Source organism: Ursus maritimus, assembly GCF_017311325.1.
Source record: "Ursus maritimus isolate PB19 chromosome X unlocalized genomic scaffold, ASM1731132v1 scaffold_X1, whole genome shotgun sequence".
Classification (NCBI taxonomy): domain Eukaryota; kingdom Metazoa; phylum Chordata; class Mammalia; order Carnivora; family Ursidae; genus Ursus; species Ursus maritimus.
The window spans coordinates 2,402,500-2,426,277 of NW_024423319.1; the positions used below are offsets into that span (position 1 = coordinate 2,402,500).

The window sequence follows — 23,778 nt, forward strand, 5'->3', positions numbered from 1 at the left end:
TTAGGCTGATGCTGGGGACTGGGTCACCCTGCTAGGTGGGAGGGATGGTTGGGAGTCTGTGGGTACATTCCTCAAATGCTTTTAGTACTTTGTAAATACAAACAGCTGAATTCTTTGAAAGAGTAGACAGGGAACGTACAGTTTCTTCTTATGATCCCAAGCTGGCAAAAGGCCATAGGCCTAAGGTCCCGAAAAGAGGATTGGATAGAGTTTAGCTTCTCCCACATTTCATATTAGCTTTCTTTGCACATGGCTTCGCCACTTCAGCCCTCAGTTAGGGCCACCTTGTCCACCCCGCTCTGGGTGGAACCTGGAAGCTGCACACAGTGTTGGCCTTGGGGCTCAGCATGCTGGCTCTGGGTGGCCCATGTGCCCAGCTGGCCCTTGGCGTGGGGGCAGGGCAGAGCTGCAGGGCCCCCTGGGTTGCTGAATTCAAGGCACCTGGGTTTCCTTGACTCCTGAAGAACTATATGTGCTCTCAAGGCCTTGAGTGCCTTTAGTTTCTGTCCTCCTCCCTGCTGCCTCAGGAAGATCAACTTTAATGAAACCCCTTTCTGAGTGAGGCCGCTTAGGCTTTTGTGGATTTTGTTCTTTAGTGTGTTGAACTGGTTTACTGTGGTCCAGCGTGATGGATTGCTGAGTGCTCTCCACTCCTTGGTGCCTTATAAGTGGGAATGTTGCCCAGCAACCAGGCCCAGGGCTCAGCCTCCTAGCATTTCACATGGTAGGCGCTCCTTCTGCCCCTTCTGCCCCATCCCTCTTTGGCAGAAGAGCTGGTTGCCTTCATGAGTCATGAAGACAGGCAGTGCAGCGGAGGCCCTCTCTATGCTGTAGTCCTGCAGTGTGGCGCCCAGGACCTCAGGTCCACGGTGGCCACTGCCAGCTCCCAGCCCCCAGTACAGTGAAGGCAGGTGTGGCCTGGGAGGCAGATTTTCATTTGGAGGCATGGTCCTGGGGAAGGAGAAGTGAGCCCTCTCCATAGGCCAGATACTGTGCCCTTTTCTACCATGCTAAGTCAGCAGGCCCCTAGGGCTGGCGGGCCTCCACACCATGATGGCCGAGTAGAGTCCTGGCCCTCACTGTCCTGTGGAAAGAGCCTCTTTATCTTTCTGTAGGGAGGGCCTGCCCTGGCAGCCAGCTCCCGAGGCTCTCTGGCAAGCAGGAGGCAGTCTCGGCAGCCGGAGTGATACTCCCACGGCCTTGGTGCTATGCTAGGGCTGGAGCTCACGTCTGGGGGGGCCTGTCAGGGTATTGTAGCCCTTACTGCCTTTGGATGTGGTCTGTGTCTGGAATCGGTTTTGCCCATGAGCTCGCTGTCTTAAGGCAAGATGCTTATGAGTGGCCACTGTCCCATTTATGTATCTGATATTGTCAAGGCTGGGGTTCCACTGGACCTAGAGGAACAGCTGGTATTGCTGTCTCCCAATCCAAGAGGCTAGAACTATGATCCCAGAGCCTCTCATACTAGGAGCCCCCAAATGGTTTAAAACTGTGACCTGGAGTAGGATAATCTCACAATGATTTAAGCTTTTCTAAAAAGAGAAAATGTCCTTCTTTTGAAAGAGCTAAGCATGGACATTTACTAAAGGCGGATTATTCCATGGCGAGAGGCCATGGTCATATATTTGTTAATACACACTGGCTGCCCTTTTTGTGCTGGCTGCCATGGCATTAGACCCCAAAAGTATAGAATGGAAGGTTATCTCCTGGCCTCAGTGAGCCTGCAGTCTGGGAGGTAAGAGCCCAGTGGGAGGACAGTGCCCAGGTCCTGCTGTGACAGAGGGATGCCAGAGTGTCTGTGGACATGCCTGGCCCTTCCCCAGCTTCCCTGGGGAAACGATGTCAGCCATGGGCTTCTGGGGATGAGTCAGAGCCAGTGTGCTTGGGCCAGGTGGGAAGAAAGTACTCCAGGCTAAGAGGAACAGACACACATGTGTGCAGAGAGGTGTGAGAGGACACCCAGGCAGGGCCTGCAAGAGTGCCAGAGCAGGAAGGGCCTTGGTGGACATCCTTCTAACAAACTTGCACCATGGTTGAAAGAAAAGCCAGCCCCGTGGTTCCTTCTGAGAAAGAGCTTAGAGCTCTGAGGAATTCAGGGTTTCCCTCTTGGGCAGTTTTTGGTTTTTTATTGTGAGATTTTAAATGTTTTATGTATTTATTTTTCTGAGAGGGAGAGAGTGTGTGTGCTCGAGAGAGAACACGAGCAGGGGGAGGGGCAGAGGGAGAGGGAGAAACAGACTCCCTGCTGAGCAGGGAGCCTGCCCACGGGGGACTGGATCCCAGGACCCCTGGATCGTGACCTGAGCTGAAGGCAGACACTTAACTGAGTGAACCACCCAGGCGTCCTATTGTGAGAATTTAAATTTCAGTATTCAGATTCACATTTCTGAGGTATGCTTTCAGAAATACTTTGTGTTTTTTTCCCTGATAATTTATGTAGTTGAAATTCACATCACGTAAAATCCATCTTGAAGTGAACACTTCAGTGGTATTTAGCACATGTACAAGTAATTCACTTTTTTAGAGCATGTGTAAGGAGGGTTTATCAGGGGGCCTCTGCTGCCTGCTCAGGACTAACCAGTTTTGCTCTTTCCCTGCAGGGTTTGTCCCTCGTGGCAGGACAAGTTCAGCTCTCTAAAGGGGGCCCCAGTTGAGGTGAAGATCCAAGGTGGGTCTGTGTTATGGGAGTTTGGAGTTGGGTGGTGGATTCTGGACAATTCTGAGCTGGTGCGTGGCCTCCTTAGCAAGTGGTACTGAATTTTCCATTGGATGGTGTTTACCTCTGGCTGGTGCATACTCCGGAGATCTTGCCAGAGCCTTCTAGAATCAGGGCATGCGCCTCCACACACTTCCACACCGTGCATGGCCAGGGGGGGATGGTTCCTCTCATAGGGGCATGCGAATGACACAAGAACGTGTCACCCTGTCTAGCCCATCCACTAAGGCACTGGAGGCAGAGACTGGTTCTTGCCAATGCTTCATGCGGTTCTGTCCCCATCTTCCTGCTGTGTGTGCGCTGGGCAGCTCTCCCTAGGGGCGTATCTTGTAATGGCTTCTTTCCGATCCTTTGTTGGCAGAAACTGTCCTTAATCTGATAATGAACATTAGGTTAAGGGGAGTAAATTACAGTCCTCATGATGGTGTCTTTAAAAGTCATATTTTCTGTGGGCCTGCATTTGGTTCAGCTACTCCAGGGTGGGTGACCTGGACCCCGGAGCCCCAGTTCAGGCTTCAGCTCTCACTGCCAAATTAGTTATCCAGGGACACTTCCCCCGAGGCTGAAATGGGCCGGAAGAACAGGATGTTGTGTTTTGGAGCCTGCAGGACTGGCCTACGGGCCGGCCTGGGCTGCACAGAAGTGCTCCCCCTCTCCCCAGTGTGTTATGTCTGGCACTTTCCTACTGATGGGACCATGTCAAGGCCAGGTGAACCTGGCCATCAGACTGCATCTGAATTCTTTAACACATACCCGCACACAGATGCCAACCCCGCCCTCAGCCCAGCCAAAGCCTTGACCTTGCCATTCCCAGCCTTAGTTTCTTTTTCCGTAAAGCGGGGGTGATAACCTCAGCCTTGCCTACCTCATGGGAGTGTGCTGAGTGTCAGAGCAGGTGGTAGACATGAGTGCTTGTCAAAGGGTATAATCCTCCAAAGAGGATTAGGAGAATTCCTGAATTCATTTGAGCAGTATTTGTGGAGTGTCTCCTACGCACCTGGCATCATTTTGGGTGCTGGTGGTGCAGCAGTGAATTGTGATGCTTACATGGCACTCATGTGCCAGTTAAAGAGAGGTGATAAATGAAGGCAGCAAAATTCTGTATTGGATGGTGAGAAGAGCCATAAACGAGCCAGGCAAGGGCAAAGTGGTGCATGGGTGGGTTGGGGAAAGGGTGGTGGTGTTGATCTAAGATCATTGGGGAAAGCCTCTCTTTTAAACACAGACTTACAGGAAGGGAGGAAGTGAGCCAGGCAGATATCAGGAAGAGTAGTGTTCAGGGCAAAGGAACAGCAAGTGCAAAGGGCCTGAGGTAGTCTTGCATGTGCCTTGCAGCTGTGAGGAGTACCAAGGAGTCCCGGGTGGCTGGTGCAGAGTGGAAAGTAAGGGGAGAGTGGTGAGGGCATAGGGGCAACAGGGCAGGCCAGATTAGGCCATGGAAGGACAGCTTTTATTCTGAGGAAAGCTGTGGCCTGACTTCGGGTTTAACAGTGTCCCTAAGGCCACTGAGCTGAGAACAGGAGGCCTAGGCAGAGGCAGGGAGACCACTGGAAGGCTCTTGCAGTGATGCAGACAAGAGATGGGAGGGGGGCAGTGGAAGTGGAGTGTTGGCCAGATCCTGGATTTATTGCGAAGAGAGGGTTGTCCAGACTCACGAAGACTTGTGTATGGGCGAAGCAGGAGATGAGCCGTGGAAGACACGAGGATTTGGGGTTTAGGGTTGTGGGCAGTGGGCATGCTTAGGAGTATAACTGGTATTCCTACAGTGTTTCCAGGGTTACTAATGCTTTCACATCGGTGCTTCTTGCACCAAAGCTTCCAAAGCAGATGTCAGAGTTACGCCTGTTGTACTACTGAGCATGTGGGGGTAGGAGATGGGCCTTGCCTATGAAGGAGTAAAGACATTGCCACAGGGCTAGGTTGGGGATGCAGAGCTGGCATTGGCCTCAGGCTTTCTAGCTCCAAGTCCTAGCCTTTCTCTATCTATCAGATGGTTACTCAGATGTGGCCGGGCAGTCCCTACCCATGCAGTCACTCAGTTTCCCAATCTGTAAAATGGAGCTGCAGCCCCCCTCAAAGAGTTGCCAGCAATGTGAAAGATAATGTTGATAAAGGCCTATAGGAAATTGACACATGTGAGCCATGGTTCCTTTTGCTCTGGCCTGGCAAGTTCTCTGAAAGGGTGGCACACAGCAACTTTGGAAGGTTCCCTGACCTCTCTCAGCTCCTCAGGTACCTGGTTGGCTTCTGTTAGAAGCCAGAGTTCCTTATATGGAAGAACATCAGCTGTGACCCCCTATTTCAGTCCAGGAAACTGATGCCCAGAGAGGTGCAAGTCACACAGCAAGAGGCGGTCCTGGGCATGTTGTCCCCCTGCCTCCTTGTCCACCCAGGCCTTCTGGACCCAGCCTGGCCTCTTGGGCACTGGCCTGCCAATGCCAGAGCAGAAGCACTCTCCTCAGAGCAGTGCTTGGCACTCTGCACTTTTGTGCACCCCTGGGTGCACGGTATCCTCTCCTGTTTGGGTGGGCGTCTGCAGTAATAGGACCCTTGTGTTCCAACAGAGATGGTGAAACTAGGCCAGGAGCTGATGCTGTGTGGGCTGGGTGATCAGGAGCTCCTGAAGGTAAGAGGGTCCTCTCTGTCCGCACAGGCTGGGGGCCTCGGTGAGGCTGCGTTAGGAGTGGGAGGGGTTCTTCGCTCAGGCATTTGCTCCTCAGGCTTGGGAGCCAGCATCCCCAGCCACACTGCTCCTAAGCCCCCTGGGGCAGGAATCTATAGGATGCCCTTGTGTAGACTCCAGCCATCCCTAGGGCCAAGATGGGGAACACAACTGAGGAGGCTGGAGGCAGAGCTCTGGTTATGGTGACCGAAAGGACAGAGCACATCCTGTCCTCGGTTGAAGACTTCATACCCACTGACACTGTGGTAAGTACTTTATATGCCAGTAGTTGTCACACTCACCCGTGGCAGCAGGTACTTGTCCTAGTCCCATTTCACAGGGGAGGTGTCAAACAACTTGCTCTAGGTCACCCAGTGACAGAGCCCGATCTCAAAGCCAGGCCCCTGGTCCCAAGCCCATGCACTCTCCCTGACTAGCTGCCCCCTGCAGCTTTCTATACAGAGGTGGCACTAATTCCATGCCCACACCAGTCAAAGAAACCCTACCCCTGCCTTTAAAATCTTGTCAAGCTTTTGAAATAATTATTTTTACATTTTGGCTATTATAAATAATGCTGCTTGTTATGAGAAGCTTCCATAGTTCATTTTTCTGGTTTATATAGATGTACAAGATGTTCTCCAAGACCTCTGATAGTTTTCGTGGGTGTTCAGAATGATCCGGTCTTTATCTAGCTGTGTTCCAGTGAGGAGGCAGGGTTAGGATCGCCCTACTCCTCTGCCATCTTACCACTCCCCCTGGAATTGTTTTCTTAATTTCATTTTTGTATTACTCATTGCTAGTGTGTGGAAATACAATTAACTTCTGCATATTGCTCTTGTATCCTGTCAGATTGCTAAACTTGCTTATTAGTTCTAATGATTTTTTTAGTGGATTCCTTAGGATTTTCTATATATAAGGTTGTGTCATCTGCAAATAGAGATAGTTTTATGTCTGCCTTTTCAATTTGCATGTTTTTAGTTTCTTTTTCTTGCCTAATGGTTCTGGTAACACCTCCAGTATAGTGTTGAATAGAAGTGGCAAGAGCGGGCATCCTTGCCTTATTCCTGATTTTAGGAGGAAAGCATTTGATCTTCACCACTGAGTACATTGTTAACTGAATTTTCTATAGATGCCCTTTATCAGGTTGAGGGTGCTCCCTTCTATTCCTATTTGTTAAGTGTTTTTGTCATGAAAGGGTATTGAATTTTGTAAATGCTTTCTCTGCTTCTACTCAGTTGATTATGTGGTTTTGTCCTTTGTTCTTTCTTTATTTGTGATGTTCCAAGTGTCTGGTATCATTTCACTTCTTTCTGAAGGACAACCTTTAGCAATTCTTTTAGAAGTGGTCTGCTGGGTCCAAATTCTTTTATAGTTCATTTATTTGAGTATGTCCAGTTCCCCTTCATTATTGGTGGATAGTTTTACTGGATACAGAATTCTTGGTTGGCAGTTCTTCTTTCTTCATAGGTTCCAGTGAGAAATCTGCAGTCTTTTGAGTAATTTTTCCCCTATGGGTCATGCATTGTTTTTCTGCTGCTTTAAAACTTTTTTCTTTGTCATTTGTTTTCAGCAGTTTGATTATGTGTTTGTGGGAATATTTCTTTAGGTTTGTCCTGTTTGGATTCACTTAGCTTCTCAAATCTGTAAGTTTGTGTCTTGTTCTAAATTTGGGAAATTTTCAGCCATTATCCCTTCAAATGTCTTTTTCAGCCCACACATTTTTCTCCCCTCCTTTTGGGACTCCTATAACACACGTGTTAGACCTTTTATTATTGTACCATAGGTCCATGAGACTCTTAATTTTTTTCAAAGTTTTTTCCCTTGCTGTTGCTCACAATGGATAGTTTCTGTTAATCTGTTTTCAAGTTCACTGACTCTTGCCTCTGTCCCCTCCATTCTGCTGTTTGGGCCATAAGTGAGTTTTTTATTTCAGTTATTCTATTTTCCAGCTCTAAAAAGATATTTCCTGTTTTTAAAAAAAATTGTTTCTTTGCTGATGTTTTCTATTTTAACTTGTTTCAAGAGTGTTCATGATTACTTATTTAGCATTTTTATAATGACTGCTTTAAATTTGCCAAGTAATTCCGGGGCGCCTGGGTGGCACAGCGGTTGGGCGTCTGCCTTTGGCTCAGGGCGTGATCCCAGCGTTGCGGGATCGAGCCCCACGTCAGGCTCCTCTGCTATGAGCCTGCTTCTTCCTCTCCCACTCCCCCTGCTTGTGTTCCCTCTCTGCTGGCTGTCTCTATCTCTGTCAAATAAATAAATAAAATCTTAAAAAAAAATAAAATAAATTTGCCAAGTAATTCCAACATCTGTACCATCTCATGATTGGTTTCTGTTGATTGTCTTTTCTCATGCAAGTTGAGATTTTCATGGTTTTCTTCATATGCCAAATAATTTCGGATTGTGTCCTGGACATTCTTGACTATTACTTTGTCTTTGGGCCTTATTAAATTTGATGGAGAATGTTGGTATTTGTGTTTTAGCAGGGACTTGACCTGGTTAGGTTTAAGCTGCATGTTCTGCCTCCTTCTCTGGCCTGTTGTTCCAGCCAGTGTCAGCTTGGTTTCTGCAGCCTTTGTGCTGCTATTCGGGCCGGTCCTGCATGTGTGCCACCCGATGGTCAGCCTGGGATCTGGGTGTTGGTCTCTCCTCTGTAATCATTCTTCAGTATGTTCACAAGATCAGATCTACCCCTGCACGAGTGGGGGTGAACCCAGGCATTCGTAAACAGATATAGGGTTGCTTTCCCTAGATCTTCCCTTCTTGTCATCTCTTTGGTTCTGTCTGGCTCCTGGGGAAAGGGCCATCCTTTGCTGTCCTGCAACCATAAACCACCCACTTCTGTGACTGTACCACAGTGCTGGGAGGACAGAGTGGAAGAAGCAGTAACACGGTTTGCTTCCCCCACCCCATAGCTCCACTAAATGGAGAGGAAAGTTCCTTGCTCCCAGAGCAGTTTTCCATTATCAACCACCTTTGTCGCTGCTGCCACCCCTGCCATGATATTGCCTGGGGTCACAGAGCAGAGGGAGAGAGAAAAGGCCAGGGATTTCCCCTACTCTCCCTGAGTGTTAGGGGTTTCCTTTTCTTGAGCTCTCTGTCTGTACCATTATGTTCCCTTCTGGGTTTGAGCTGGGCTGAGTGCAGGTCCAGGGAGACCAGAGGAGATAACATGGTAAATCACCACCAGTCTCAATGGTAACCTTGGATACTGGCATGCCTCCCTGGTGTGCCTGCTGATATTTGCCCTTCCAAGACTATAGACACCTGACACATGCATTCTGTTCCACTCTTAGATGTGGGTACTCAGTGGGAGGGGAAGCTAGTCCCTCAGTCTTACCTGGAACTCTAACCCCTCCCTTCCTTTTTATCTTTAAAGATTATTTCGTTGTGGTAAAATGCACATAACATAATATTTACCTTTTTAAAAAAGATTTTATTTATTTGAGAGAGTGTGAGAGAGAAAGCACAAGTGGACAGTGGAGGGGAGAAAGAGAAGCAGGCTCCCCACTGAGCAGGGAGCCTGACGCGGAGCTCAATCCCAGGATCCCAGGACCATTACCTGAGCTGAAGGCAGACACCTAACTGAGACACCCAGGTGCCCCAATATTTACCATTTTAACCCTTAAAAAAATTTCCCAGCAGGCTCCAAAGGGTTCTTTTTTAAAAACTTTTTTTGTGGTAAAATACACATAACATAAAATTTACCATCTGAATTATTTTTAAGTGTGCAGTCAGTGGCACTAAGTACATCTCTCTAGTTCTAGAACATTTTCATCACCCTAAAAGGGGATCCTGTGCCCATAAAGCCATCACTCCCCATTACCCACAGGCCCTGGTACCCACTACTCTTCCGTCTCTATTTCATATAAATGGAGTCATACAGTATGTGGCCTTTTGTAATGGCTTCTTCACTTAGCACGATATTTTCAAGGGTCATTCATGTTGGAACATGGATCAGTACTTCATTCCTTTTTATGGAATACAAAATAAAAACGAAAGAATAATTTATGTTGGCATATTGAAAGCTGGGAGTTGGGGCATGGGAGAAAGGAGGTATGGGTATAAGATAATTAGGTTTGGTCAAACCCCATAGTCTGGAATTTGAATTGGGAATATCAGTGTCAGCTTTTAATGTATTTTAACTTAGAAACAGTGTGTAGATATGTATGTATTTCCTTGCTTTGTCCTCTTAAAAGGCCAAGAACGATGACACTCCAGTTGTAATACAGGCCTGGGGCAGGAAATGTATCAGTTGAGTCAGGAACACCTTGTCATACAAGAGAACAGGGCAGTTATCCAAGATGTGCAGTTACAGCTGAAGGACTGGGGTGCCAGCTAGCAATAGAAGCCCTCACTGGCCAAAGAAGGGATGTTGTGGGGATGATGCCTGCATTGTAAGGACAGTGACTGCAGTAGACCGAGGCCCTTCTGTGAATTCCAATTCATGAGTTCATAACATTTTTTAAGAAGTCATTTTCATACCAAAAGCACAAGTAAAAAGAAAAAAAATAGATCAATTAGACTTCACTAAAATGAGCCACTTTGGTACTTCAAAGGACACCAAGAAAGCGGAGAGAATGCACAGACTGAAAGAGAATCTTTGTCAATCGTAGCTCTGACAATGGTCTAGTATCCAGAATGTATAAAGAACTCTTACAACTCAATAAGAAAAAAACAAGTAACCCAACGCAAAAATGGGCAAAGGATCTGAATACATTTCTCCAAAGAAGATGAACAAATGGCCAATGAGCACACGAAAACATGCTCACCATCATCAGTCATCAGGGAAATGCAAATCAAAACCTTGATGAGATCCCACTTGATACCCCCGAGGACGAGCAGATGGTCTGGCTTCTCAGAAGGGGAGTGACTGTTCATGGGGACAGGAGTGCTTTTGGGGGTGATGGTAATGTCCTGGAATTACCTAGTGGCAGTGGCTGCACAGTTCTGTGACTAATAACCACTGAACGTAAAAACCACTTAAAAAGGGTCAATTTCTGGTGTATGCATCTCAATACAAATACCAGCACAGCTGAATGGAAAGGATCACGTGTGCTCAGCACCACAGTCCCAGCCCTACCCCAGGCTGCCAGAGCCCTGAGTAGGGATACATATCCCTTCATGGGCATTGGGGGGGCTATCAGAGTCAGGGCTGTGCTGAGGAGGGGGCAGCAGGCAGGGGGTCCCAGCCCTGGCCACTGATCAAGGCTTTGTGGGGTGCTCAGTGATAGTTGCTCTCATGTTTCTGTCTAAGCTGTCTCCCGTCTAGGCCGTGTCCCCCCCCCCCCAGGCTGCCCTCAAGTGTGTCTCTCGGGCTCAGTGTCACTTGGACAGTTTGGGAGAATGAGTCAGCAGGAGGTAGCGATCAGGTCCAAGTAGCCAGTTTTAGGCTGAGGAGCTTCCAGAGTCACCGGTTTTGTTGAGGTGACTACACAGCAGAGAGCCAGGCTTGTGGGGGAGTGCCACACGGCAGTAGCCATGAGGCCTGGCGCCCATGGACAGGGAGCTGGGCTGCAAACATTATAGCAGAGCATGCCCCTGTTCCCAGATCTCCTCCCCGCCCATGGCTGCCCAGCCTGAAATGCCACCGCAGTCTGTGCCTTCCATGCCCACCACTTTAAGGGCACGTGCTTCTTGGAGGACTTTATAGTGATGCTGGCTGAGCAAATCATTCTGGTGCATTCCTCAGAATAGTAGGCGTGTCAGGGAAGGGGCAATGCCGAACTACGATGGAGAGGCAGGCCCAGCTTTCTTTTGGATACCACTGCTCACACAGGGCTCTCTGGAGCAGGCCAGGCCTCTCAGGTTGTAAGGGCTCGGGTCCTGAGGATTGGCTGTAAGCCTCCTCGTCTTCTGGAAGCCTTGAGCTCCTGGCCAGGCAGGTCCCTGCTAGGGATCCCAGCTGCCTTCAGGGTGGGGGTACTCTGTCAGCTGTAAAGTCTGGCCACCTCTTCTTCCTGTGAGGAGCAGGGTCGTCGCAGGCCATCCCTGCCTGGGAGGCTCATTTGTCAAGGGGAATAACCTTCCTCCTGGAGGTCCCTGTGGGCTGTTCTGTGCCTTCAGCAGGCCCTGCCACAGTGTGCGTGCCTGCCCAAGAAGCTGCGCTGGAAGGTGTGTGCTGAGCACCGGCCAGAGCATGGTCCCAGGCGCCATTGCAACCTGAGGTTGCGAGCACTCAATGGCAGCAGTCCCCAAGCCAACCCCAAATGCTGCTGGCGTGTCCAGCTGCTGAGCACACATGGTCTTCCCTGCCCAGGGCCAGGCCTGCGCCCAGAAGCAGTTGCATCTCATGGACCAGCTGCTGGATGCGGTCCAGAGCCTGACCGACGCCTGCTCCGGCTGCTCCAGGTAAAGGCTCAGAATGGCCGGTAGGTGCCCTTGAAACTTTATCTGGAGCAGGTAGGGCTTGGGGCCCACAGGGCACCTAGGCCCACCAGCAGATACATCTCCAGCTGGGGTCTTCACTTTCCGCTCGGGCAGCAGCTACATACTGGCCCAGTGGGGTGTGAGCCCAGGCTGTCAGCGGGAAGGTGCAATGCGGGCCGCACAGAAGACAGGCAGGCCTGCCGGGGAGGACTGGGGCTCGGTCCCAGCTGCCAAAGCAGGGCAGAGACTGGGGGAGACATTGTTTCCCGGCCCCTCTGCCTGCTCTCGTTTTCCCCTCTGGGTCTCCCCCAGGGGACTGAGGGCTCCCTTGGACAGGGGTCGTAGCAAATCTGCAGACATAGTCCCTGGAGGCCATGCTCTGGCCAGTGACTGCATGGCCTTGGGGCTGCGTTGGCAGTGTGAAGGAGCACTTCGAGGATACCAGAGAGAAGAATGAGGCACTGCTGGGGGAGCTCTTCTCCAGCCCCCACCTGCAGACGCTCCTGAGCCCAGAGTGTGACCCATGGCCCCTGGACATGCAGCCTGTCCTTGACCAGCAGAGTGACGACTGGCAGAGGTAGGTGTCCTGCTTGGTTCTGTTACCTGAGACAGGCCCTTCCACGTGTGGCCTGCAGGTGCTCTGATGACTGCCACGGCACAGAGCTGGACGTGTCCTCTCTTTCCCTGCAGGGCCAGCCCCTCTGTGGAGTTAGAAGAGGAGAGGGTGATGGAGCTGGCCAGGAAGCTGCAGGAGAGTGTTGCCAAGCTGCAGACGCTCAGGGTAGAGGTGAGGGGTGCCGGCTTCTGGGGGCTGTGGGGCTTGGGGGTGAGGGCCTGACTAGGCACTTTGTGTCTTAGGGCAAGGAACATCACTTCCCCAGCCTCGGGTGCCCCATCTTTACAATGAATGTGTTATGAGGCATAAGTGAGGTGGTATATGCACAGGGCTCAGTGGGTTCTAGAATGTTGTGGGTGGTCAGCCCGTGGGAGTGGGAGAGGCAGACAAACTTTGGGCAGGTGTGGGGAGGCCTTCTGAAGAATGGAAAGGATTGGCTTCCTATAGGTGATGCACCAGGCCCTGGGATCTGGGCTTTCCTGTGCTTTTTTGCGTGTGGCCTTTCCAGCAGTCCGTGGCCTGGCTTCCTCCTTTTCCTGAGGAGGAGACTGAGGCCCACACAGGCATCAGTGGCAGGGCTGAGGCCGGAAGCCAGGCGGCTTTGCTCAAAACCAACTTGCTCTTTTTTGCCTCTGGTCTTACGTACCTGATGTGGGAAGAGACTTGGTGCCCCAGGGGCAGGTAGGGCAGCCTCAAGGGCCCCTCTGCCTCTGGCTTTGCAGTGCTTTGCGCAGCAAAAGCAAGGAGTTGCTGTGAGTGGGGCCGACACCAGCACCCTGGACCAGAAGCTGCGCCTGGTCATCTCTGACTTCCACCAGCTTGTTGTGGCTTTTCTCCAAGTCTATGATGACGAGCTGGGTGAGTGCTGCCAGCGCCCAGGTCCCTACCTCCACCCGTGTGGCCCCATCATCCAGGCCGTGTACCAGACTCTGACTTCGTGCAGCCAAGTAAGAATCACCCTTTCCTCCCCTACTCCCCCTCCCTCCCAGCTGCCAGTGTGGCCCCCAGCCATAGATGTGAGGTCTACGACAGGCGGCTGGGAGGGGCTTGGCACAGTTGGGCTCTGGACCTTCACCTGGGGCCTGGGGCAGGTGGGGAAGGTGCTTCTCCTGGTGTGTGGAAGGGATAAGGGCTGACATGGATGTTCCTCTGAGAGTCCCACTGCACTTCAGGGGTCTGTTAGCCAAGATCCTGGGCCCGGAAGAGGTTTGTGTACTGCTGGCACTGGGTCCTGGTTGACCCTATGGGACCCTTATCCCAGCTTCTAGCTTCTGTCACTGTATTGGTCTCACTCTGTCTTCACAATATGCCCAAATGCATGCATCACGGCCAGTTCATTCTTGTGTATGACCAAGAACTATGCCAGAGAGACAGACAGATGTTTGCCTGTCTGTGCTTTTGACCCAGCTCAGACAGATAGGAAAAAGTGGTCTCACGCTGCTGAGCTGACTACATAAATATTTACTTACTCATTTTGTTGTTCGACATTTCCAATCCCTGGAGTCCACCCTAAAACTCTGATGTTGGCTCAGGGCTTCCACGACATTTGTCTTGTTTTTTTCCCAATTTTAGTTTAAGTGCTGCTGAAGCAAGCACTGTCTTGGTTTTTTAACACAAAGACTCCTAGATGTCCAAACCTCTGACCAGCCTGTCCTTTGCAGTTCTGCCAACAGGGCAAGATAGAGTACCTTCCTTTCTCATCATTAAGCCCCCTCCCCCCTCTTTTTAATCTTGGGACATTGATTTTCCCACTGCACCCGTGGCTTTGCTTGACTACTAAGGTGGCATCCCCACTGGGCCTAGAAGAAGGGACTTAGGATGGAGAGCTCTGATCAGTGACTCTCCAACTTGCTGGCAGTCCTGTCCTCACCCTGGGCTGCTCTGGGGGGTGAATGCCACGTGCTTAAGGACCTAGGGAAGAGCACATGCTCACTGTGAACCAGGGTGGGAAGCAGGAGACGGCTTCTACAGATCAGACCACTAGCGTTTAATGCCTACATGCCTCCCTCTCTCCATCCCTCCCAGCTGTTGAAAGCGGTCATGGAGGTCACTGACACCTCGGCAAAAGCCGTGGACATGGCGAAGCAGCAGCAGGGCGAGCAGATCTATTGGGGTAGCAACAACTCTGTCATGAGTCTAGGTATGTGGTTGCCACTTGCTGGGGCTGTGCCTGCCTGCTCAGTGGTCAGAGGTAGGGCTGTCCCTGTGCACCTTGGCCTAGTGCCTGCTTCATGCGTGGCTCCTTCTTACTTGACCAGCATTTGGGGAGTATTTGGGGACTGTCCCTCACTTTCTTCTTCTGACGCCTAAGGTTTTTCTTCCCTTGGGAAAAAAAATGCTTTCTACAGATTATAAGATAAAATAAAATAATTAATTGTGGGAAATTAGGATATCCCAAAGATGTGCAGAGGTATAATAAGAACAGTCCATAACCTGGTGGCCCATAGATGGTTGATGTTAATATTTTGGTCTATTTATCTCTATTTTTTTTTCTTTCGTCATTTTTTTATTTCTTTGTGTAAGTGTAATCACAACACATACACACTTTTATATTATGTTCTTTCTCTGGGACCACATTATAAGCATTTTCCTGGGGTGCCTGGCTGGCTTAGTCAGTAGAGAGAGCATGTGACTCTTGATCTCGGGGTTGTGAGTTCAAGCCCCACGTTGGGCGTAGAGATTAATTTAAAAAATGTGATAAGCCTTTTCCGATGTTCTGGAAGTAACATTTTTAATTGTCAAATACTCTCCTGTTGAGGTATTTGCTATAATTTGCTTAACATTTTCTGTTATCCAACCTATAGGTCATTTTCAGCTTTTTACTATTATATATGATGCTGTTGCAAGATTTACAATACTGGAAAATGGAGACAGTCCAAAGTGTTAACATTGGGTAGTACTTTGGTAAATAATAGTATATGTATATGGTGGGATAGTATTCATTGCTTCAAAAGTTGGTTACAACGACATAGAGAACTGCACATTACAGGATGTTAAAGGGGAACTGCAGGCTAATCTCATCTTTGTAAAGGACAAACATGCAGAAGCACCCTTTGTGGGAAGCAAGCCAGGATGTGGACACTGATTTTCTCTGTGTTGGAATCAGAGGGTGTCTTTCATTTACTGTTTCTCTATCCTGCTCTGTGGTCTTCAGATATTCCCTAATGAGCATGGGTCACTTAGGTAATCCACCTCCTTTTGGCAAGTTTGCCAAAAGATGCAGGAAACATGTTTAGACATAAAGCGTGTTCCCATTTTAGAGTGCGTCCTGAGGACGGGGCTCCTGGCGTCATGGTGGTGAGGCCCATCCCCATTTGCTTCTAAGGCCAAGTGGTGTCCATCTTACTGTATCCTCATCAGTGCTAGATTGGATCCTTCTGACTTTTCTGTTATTGGATGTGGCAGATTAGATCTGCATTTAGTTTCAATTAAACTTTTTTTCTGAGTAAATTTATTTTGTTATGGAAATACACATTCAGAAAAGGTCTTTTTTATAAGAAAAATAGTGCTTAGTGAGGAACGTCAATTCAGAGGGAGTAGAATAGGAATAGGAAATAGTTGGATATTTTCCCTGTGCTCTGGCCAACCCCCTTTATTCCAATTCAAGTGATTTTACAGTGAATACTTGTGTAACCATGACCCCGGTCAAGAAATAGAACATGCTAGCACCCTAGAGAGCCCCACATGTCTCTTCCCGTCGACAGCTAGCTGCTGTCCTGACTTGATGGTAACGATGTCTCTGAGATTCATCTACCATGTGTATATCTGTCGTTTGTTCGTTTTCATCGTCCTGTAGCTGATGTTGGCAAACTTGTTTTGTAAAGAGCCAGATAGTAAATGTGTTCGGCTTTGTGGGCCTCCATAGCTTGTGATGGGAAACCAGTTGCTGATCACGGAGACCCTTTTACAGCCCCCTTCTCCTCTTGGTCTCAAGATCCTTTTGGTCTCTGGCTCTGGACAGTCAGATTATAATCAGTCTTGGTGTGGATGACTTTGACTTTATCCCTTTTGGAGTTTGTTGAGCTTCTTGGATAGGTAGCCTCATTTCTCATCAGTGCTTAGTCAGACATTTGACAACTCTTCCTTCTCCTTCCCTTCCTGCTCGCTCTGAGCCTGAACGTCAGCCAGAGGTGATTGTTCAGGTCATTGCCAGGTCTCTCCTGGGTATCGGCACAGCCCTGGGCGTGCACGTGGCCTTCTAGACTACCAGGACTGTCAGAACTCCTCAGAGCCCTGTGGACATCCCACTTCCCAGCTTCTCCCAAGCCCCAACTCTTAGCCACTGCCTCAGGCAGTAGCAGTGAAAGCATTTGCCTGTAAATGTTTCCCCCTAGGGTACCCCCAAGGAGTGACTTTAGGTCACAGAGCCTCTGAGCCCTCCCTTTGTGCGGACTTTCCAGCCTTTTTGCTGCTCTTGGCCTTGGCACACATACTTGCCACATCTATACCAGGCACTCGGGAGTCTCTTCTTCCTGAGTGAACCACCACAAAAATCATCCATTGTACAATTTGTCCTAACATTTATCCTACTCACCACTGTCACTATGGCTTCCCCCACTGTACATAATTACTGTTAATAAAATGCTATCATTAATAGAATAATGGTCATTAGTGTACTTTGCCATGTGCCACTGCACCTGTGATTGCAGGACTGCTGGCAGGGCTAACTGTGATGTCTGAGCTGTGTGAACCCCTCCCTTCCCCTCCTCCCTCAGGGATCTTCACAGGTTCACCGTGGAGATCCTGGCCCCGTCAGTGGTGAGGGAGAGCACAGCAGGGCTGGGGCTCGGCTCTTGTCGCTGGAGCCACCAGATGTTGTTTGAAATGAGTTCTTGGGCTACAGACACACCAGGGAAGCAGTCCATGCCAACTCCATGCCAGGGCCAATCAGAGCGGCGTTCCCACCTTCCCTGTTCCCACCTGACCAAACCCAAGGCCTCAGCCTCTGTGACGTCTTCAGGCCCTACAGCTGCGGGAGATCTGCTTGTCTGTGGCACTTCCCTTCCCAGGACAAGAAGCTAGGCCACCATTCTGTGTGTCAGTAGCCAGACTGTGTTGGTCGCACATCCTCATGTCAGAAGGGAGGGGCTTGAGTGAGGTGTGCTTGCTGAGCCTGTGTCCCAAGCCATGCCATTACATGCATGGAGAGGGCCTTGGTGACACGGAGTGGGCCATTCATCCCATCATCGTCCACCAGTCACCATCTCAACTGTGTGGACCTGAAGTCCCATTTGCCTCAGTGCTGAGAGCAGGGGAGGGGACTTGACAGCACCAACACAGAGAGGTGGATGGTAGCAATTTGATGGGTGCAATGGGTGGAGAAAGCCACAGCCCGAGGGAGAAGAGAGGGGCCTGTCTGGTAGATCTGCTGCTGTCCCAGGGCCATGTGGGCAGCAGCCCCGGGTGGAGGGGGCAGTGGTGAGTAGGCCGGAAGCAGAGGGTTCAGGGTGGTGCTCCCAGTGAGACCCTCGCCTGTTCTTTCATAAAGAAAATGATTGAAATGGCAAACCCAGGCTCCTGACATGGCTGACAGCCCAACTGAAGCCCACCTTTCTCTGGCCCAAGGGTCCATGACATGAAGGCCACTTCCACTGCCTTGCCCCCCACAGAGCTCCTGCTGGGAAACACTGTGCAGGAAATGGGTGTCTCCACCAGAGTGGAGCGGGGACCAGCACACCAGCCTCCCAGGCCTCCTCTCCCCAAGCTGGCCCAGCACCATGGAAGAGAGAAGAAAGACCTGGAAAAGCAGGGCTAATGGGTCATTCAGAGAAGAGAACTTCCCAGCACACCCTAACCTAGAAAACTATGAAAAACCAACAAAGAGAAAAACAAGCAAACACCCTTAGAAGTTAAAAGTGGTTGCCAAAGTGTTGAAAAAAAACAAGGGAAAGAGCTCTGTGGGGGCAGGACAGCAGAGGCAGGCAAGTGTGTAAGAATAGAGAGAAAAGACAGATCAACAAAATGAGGGCCCATCCCGGTGGCTAGCAGGGCCCCCAGAGGAGGAGGAGAAAGGAAAATAAGGGCGGAGGTGATCCATGAAGCGATGGGTGTGCAGAGCAGGTGGAACCCCAAATGTGCTGTGGTCTAAGCTTTCAGAGAGCAAACTGTGGGCTCCAGAGGCTAATGCCTTGGCTTCCGGCCAAGAGAGCCCAGGACGTGTGAACTGATGGGGCAGCCAGCATTGAGGCAGCCCCAGGAGGCAGAGTGGGCAAGCCTGAGGTTGTAGGAGAGGCAAATGATTCCCAGAGGGACCTAGGAAAACCGCATCTGAGGAGAAATGTGATCGGGGCAGGAAGCACAGTCAACTGCACCCAGCGGGATCACTGATGGGGAGGGGGAGGGTCGTTGGGGCTGGGCTCATCACCCTGAGGCACACCCCCTGATTCCTGAGCCTCAGAGTCACCCTCTGGACAGGCAGGACCAAATGTCAATTAAAGACCTTGCCATGTGGGAGGGGAGGGGACAGGCCAGAGGCAGAGAGGCAGGTTGGCAGAGGAAGGACTAGGTGTGTATTTAAGTGAAGGCACCACTAACCAGGGGAACCTGAGGGAAGAGCCCAGAGTCCCCAGGGTGGGGGAGGGGAATGAACTAAAGTCCCTGTATTTCATGCCCAGTGCTCATTATCTGAAATTGGGACCTCAAGAGGCAGGTGCGAATTATGACGGCGCCCCCGGCCCTGAAAGGCCAGCAGCAGGTCAGAGCAGTAGCCTGCAGGGTCGGGGGGGGCAGCTAAGGCCCATGTCGTCTGATTTGTGTGTGTGCATGGGTTACTGGTCGGGGCAGTAGTGAACCTACCATCAAACTCAGAAGAACCCCTGGCTCCTGGGCTCTGTGGTGAGGGTTGGGGTGGATGTAGAGATGGCCCAGTGAGTGGAACCTGGCCTGGGGCTCAGCCTGACACCCACAGGGGCCTTCCATCTGTGCTTTTCAGCCCCTGACCTCCTAGCAGCTCCTGGCTCAGCAGTTTCTGGATCATGGTGGGAGTTGGACGCCTAGGCTGCAAGCCCTTTGAGGGTCAGGTGCAGGGATGCCTGGGGCCTGAGAAGAACCAGTGAAAGACAGTGAAGGCTTGGCTGGGGTTGGGGGTGGGTGTAGGTAGGGAGTGGCCTCTGCCAGGCCGGGAAGCACTAGGAGTCACTTTGCTGTTTGTATTGTTTTTTTTCTCTGCAGCCACCAAAATGGAAGAACTAACTCAGAAATACAAGAGCTTCAGCGGCAGTCTGCGGAAAGCTCGGTCCTGAAGAGCCAGGTGGCCAGGGGTGGGGGGGGCACAGGGCGAGCCACTGGCAGGAGAAGCAGTCACAGCCCCTGTGTTGTACGGGCCCAGCCCCTTCAGCAGCTTGGGAGGGAAGGAGGGAGAGGGCAGAGGTGAGCTGGAGAGAAAGGAAAGCTCGGGTTCTAAGAAGGTGCCCTTCTTCCCGTGCTGGCACCCCCAATCCTGGGCCGCACCTTGCTGTGGGCTTCCTGTCGTCCCAGGCAGCCTCAGCCCTGCCCCTCTTCCGCCCTCTCTGCCTCGCGGCTGCTCCCATTGTTTCTGTTCCTTCCCCGGCCCAGTTAAACTTGGTGATACCAAGCCCCAGAAGCGTCCACCTTGCCATGGCAGCTGACTGCCCCACTGCTGCCTCCATTGTGACTGGCCTTGGGGTCCCACATGAGGGCTCCTTGCAGACCCTTGGCCCAGCCACTGGCACCCACCACATTTGAGATCCAGTGGCCGGGGCATGTGTTTCCTCCTCCTTCCTCCCCAGGGCTCCCTGCACCGGCCTGGGAAATTCTTGCCGGTAGCCTGACTGGTTGTCCGGGAAGCTGCTCTCTGGGCTTCCCAGGGTGACCCAGTATCTCCCTGAGCAGTGTACCTGTCACAGCCACCTCCCTCCCTCCAAGCATGGGAACAGGCACAACTGGTGGGGCCTCTGCCTCCCTCAGCTCAGTGGCAGGCCAAAGGGGGCTTGAGGAGGGGCCTCCCTCTAAACACTTGGTCTGCTGCAGAGGCCCACCCTGGCTGTGAGCCTCACCTGCTCCTGTGCCTTTACCTTCTCAAGTCCCCGTGGGTGCTCCAGACAAGGAGACTGCTGTGGGAGGAGGGGGGGACAGGCAGGCCCAGGGTCATCACTGCCCAGCTGCACCAACAGCTTCACAGTCCAAGGGACTCGTGAGGGCCTGCAGTGGGCAGGCCGCAGCCAGCATCTTGGTTGCCTCCCTGTGTCCCTGGTAGGAGGCTGGGCCTGTGGGTACCCACTGCCAAGGGCTGGTATGTCTCGCTCCGGAATGAGGTCCTTGGGACAATGCCACCTGCTTTCTGGCCAGGGAGGGCCTTCTTGTCTGGGCTCTGAGGGGCTGGGCTTCACTCCCACTCCCATGGTCCTGGGGCTGGGGGTGCTGCTGACGCCGTCTCATACCCCCACCTTTCCCGTTGCTCATCCTTCGTCATTTGGTGGGGCAGGATTGGCTCAGCTGGAGCCCACGTGGCTTGCCAGGTCAGGCCTCGCCTCTCCCTCCTTCCTGGCAGCCTCTGCTGAAGGCCTCTCAGATATGATGGGTCATTGTGCCCGTGAAACAGATAGCATCTCTGCTTCCTGCTGGAAGACGAGCCTGTGAGATGTGTGAGCCAGGCATCACGGAAAGTGCCCGAGGTCACTGGGGCGACTCCGAGGTCCCATCCTGAGCGCGCCCTTCTCTTTCTTGGTTAAGCACGGCATGTACAGGCACCTCTTGCCCACTCCTAAGCTCACTTTAGCCTCATGAGGGGCAGCGTGGGCCCCTGTGACACAGGTGGAGCTCTGCCCTGGAGAAGGAGACTTGCCACCCTGCTAGGAGCCGCCCCACCTCAGCTGCTAGAGTTTGGCCCCGGTCAGACTTGGAGGCAAGGCTGAGTGTAAGACTTGCGCTTCCTCCTCGTGCCTGTAACGACACGTTCCTCCAGCCCACGGCCCAGCTTGTGGGGATCCTGCGTGTGGCCCAGGAGCCTGCTTTCCAATTTGTAAACACAGGGCGTGTGTCTCAGCAGCTGTGAGTGAGCGAGGGGGCGGCAAGCCGGCTGCACAGGTCCTGCGGCCTTAGGCCGCTTCATTGCCCAACAGGTGGCTGGGGGCGGGCCACGGCCACTGATTAAAGGCCGCCTGGAGCAGCCTGTGTGGAGACAGGTGCCCAGCAGCCCAGGAAGCCAGCCAGCACCAGCTCCAGGTAAGCCAGTGCAGCAGGGTTGGTGAGGGCAGGGGCTGGGAGCCCAGAGGCAGATGGCCAGGTTGGGGAAGGCACCTGTGTGCCAGGAAGGCCAGAGGAGGCCAAACCGAGGAGGGTTGACTGCCTGCTTCCCCACAGATGACCCTAGGGGTGCAGGCTCCCAGCCAAGGTGTCTCAGTGAAGATACCATCCTAGGCTGGCACCTCCCCAGGTCCCTGGTGACATGGACTTGGTGCACTTTGCCTCTCAGGTACCTGGAGGCAGGTGGCAGAGGCCTCCGGGCCGGGATCTGGGCAGACTAGCCCTACCTTTTGCTGTTTACTGGTTGGTAGTACTGACAATGGCCAGGGAGGGACTGGGGCACAGAATGGAGAGGGTGCTGAGACCCTGGGAGGCCTCACCCTGGACAAAGGGGTTGGAGCATTGGCCGAGGAGCCTGCTGTATGCGGCTAGGCCCAGGCATCCCCATCACTTCGGCCTTCAGGGTTTGTGCCTCTTGCCCTGACAGCTTTAGGCTTTGCTGTCCCTGTGAGCACATCACCATGTCCGAGGCACCCCGGGCCGAGACTTTCGTCTTCCTGGATCTGGAAGCCACTGGGCTCCCCAGTATAGATCCCGAGGTGGCTGAGCTATCCCTGTTTGCGGTGCACCGCTCTTCCCTGGAGAACCCAGACCGAGATGAGTCTGGTGCTCCGGTGCTGCCCCGGGTCCTGGACAAGCTCACGCTGTGCATGAGTCCAGAGCGCCCTTTCACCGCCAAGGCCAGCGAGATCACCGGCCTGAGCAGCGACAGCCTGGCCCGGTGCCGGAAGGCCGGCTTTGACAACGCCGTGGTGCGGACACTGCAGGCCTTCTTGAGCCGCCAGGAGGGCCCCATCTGCCTTGTGGCCCACAACGGCTTTGATTATGACTTCCCTCTGCTGTGCACAGAGCTGCGGCGCCTGGGCGCCCACCTGCCCCTGGACACCATTTGCCTGGATACACTGCCCGCGCTGCGGAGCCTGGACCGCACCCACAGCCATGGCACCCGGGCCCGGGGCTGCAAGGGTTACAGCCTGGGCAGTCTCTTCCGCCGTTACTTCCAGGCAGAGCCGAGTGCAGCCCACTCAGCCGAGGGCGACGTCCACACCCTGCTCATGGTCTTCCTACACCGCGCTGCTGAGCTGCTCGGCTGGGCCGATGAGCAGGCCCGAAGTTGGGCCCACATCGAGCCCATGTATGTGCCACCTGATGGCCCGAGCCTTGAAGTCTGAGTGCCAGGGCCTCGGTGAGACCACCATCGAGGGGGATGAGGCCCACTCTCAGCACCGTGGCAGCACCAGCTTTGACCATTCGGTCGGGCTCTGAGGCCCGGAGCTGGCACTGAAGCAGTACCCCCCTGTCCCTCTCCCCATCCTCTTAGCCAGCTAGCCCTGGGCCCGTGCACTTGCCAGGCCTCCTTCTGGCCCTGGCCTACGTAGCCTTGTAGCCCCTGGACTGTGCTCTAGTGGTTTGCTGCTACAGGCTCTTGCCCTTCATGTGGTCTCTCAATAAACATCAACAACCACTCACCAGCTGAGTTTCCAGTTGCCCCCCTACACCCTGCCCAGAGGGGGCAGGCAGGGAGCCAGAGCAGAGCCCCCCAGAGCCTCCCCCTTGCGACCTATGCTTGTGGTGAGCCTGGTGGGTGGGTGGGTGGGTGAACAGCCATTGGTCAGAGGCTGGTCTAAGGGGCTGACGGGCAGGGGCTGCAGGTCCCCAGCCATGGGCCTCCTCCCTGGCTGATCTACTGTTGCCTCGGTTATCACCCCTCCTTGCATTGTCCACCCAGAGGCTCAAGAAATTGGTGAGCAGGGCCTTAGGAACATCTGCCTTGGCGGGGAATCTGAGCTGGGGAGGGAGCTGGAAGAGAGCCTCCAGGGAGCTCAGGCTTTTTCAGCTCAGGGTGCTGTGCCTGCAGAGCCATCTGTTTGCCTAGGTGCAGAGTGTAGCTCCAGTTCTTGCCCCCTATGAATCCTGGGAAGCTCCTTCCTCTCCTGAAGCCTCTGTCCCTGCTCTGCAAGGTGGCAACAGGATGAAAGATGGGCATGCAGAGCAACACAGTGCCTGACACGCTCAGGGTGCTGGAGAATATGGGAGGCACCCCCTTTTGCATACAGGCACATATGCAAAAATGGCCTTTTATGTGCAAGTCAGTCTCCAGGAGGGCCCCCTGGTGCACGTGGGGTGAGGGGTGCCTGAGGTGTGAAG

The 23,778-nt window shown here is 52.6% G+C and overlaps 2 protein-coding genes across 6 annotated transcripts in view; both read left to right on the top strand.

Moving 5' to 3' along the window:
- HAUS7 (HAUS augmin like complex subunit 7) overlaps positions 1-23,778 on the top strand; it is a 39,204-nt gene that overhangs the window by 3,374 nt on the left and 12,052 nt on the right. For 2 of the 5 annotated variants that reach the window (XM_040627073.1, XM_040627065.1), the window contains exons 3-10: positions 2,601-2,668; positions 5,281-5,342; positions 11,641-11,732; positions 12,169-12,327; positions 12,441-12,537; positions 13,089-13,313; positions 14,392-14,506; positions 19,537-19,939. In XM_040627073.1, coding sequence (XP_040483007.1) covers positions 2,601-2,668; positions 5,281-5,342; positions 11,641-11,732; positions 12,169-12,327; positions 12,441-12,537; positions 13,089-13,313; positions 14,392-14,506; positions 19,537-19,607 — 889 coding nt within the window. In that variant the 3' untranslated portion in view covers positions 19,608-19,939. Of the gene's footprint in view, positions 1-2,600; positions 2,669-5,280; positions 5,343-11,640; positions 11,733-12,168; positions 12,328-12,440; positions 12,538-13,088; positions 13,314-14,391; positions 14,507-18,980; positions 19,405-19,536; positions 19,940-23,778 lie in introns of those variants that run through there. The other 3 variants (XM_040627070.1, XM_040627077.1, XM_040627080.1) reach the window with 3 other exon arrangements.
- TREX2 (three prime repair exonuclease 2) lies at positions 19,648-23,099 on the top strand. The gene is made up of 2 exons (XM_040627083.1): positions 19,648-21,549; positions 22,058-23,099. The coding sequence occupies exon 2, from the start codon at positions 22,092-22,094 to the stop codon at positions 22,800-22,802; it is 711 nt and encodes a 236-aa protein (XP_040483017.1). The 5' UTR covers positions 19,648-21,549; positions 22,058-22,091; the 3' UTR covers positions 22,803-23,099.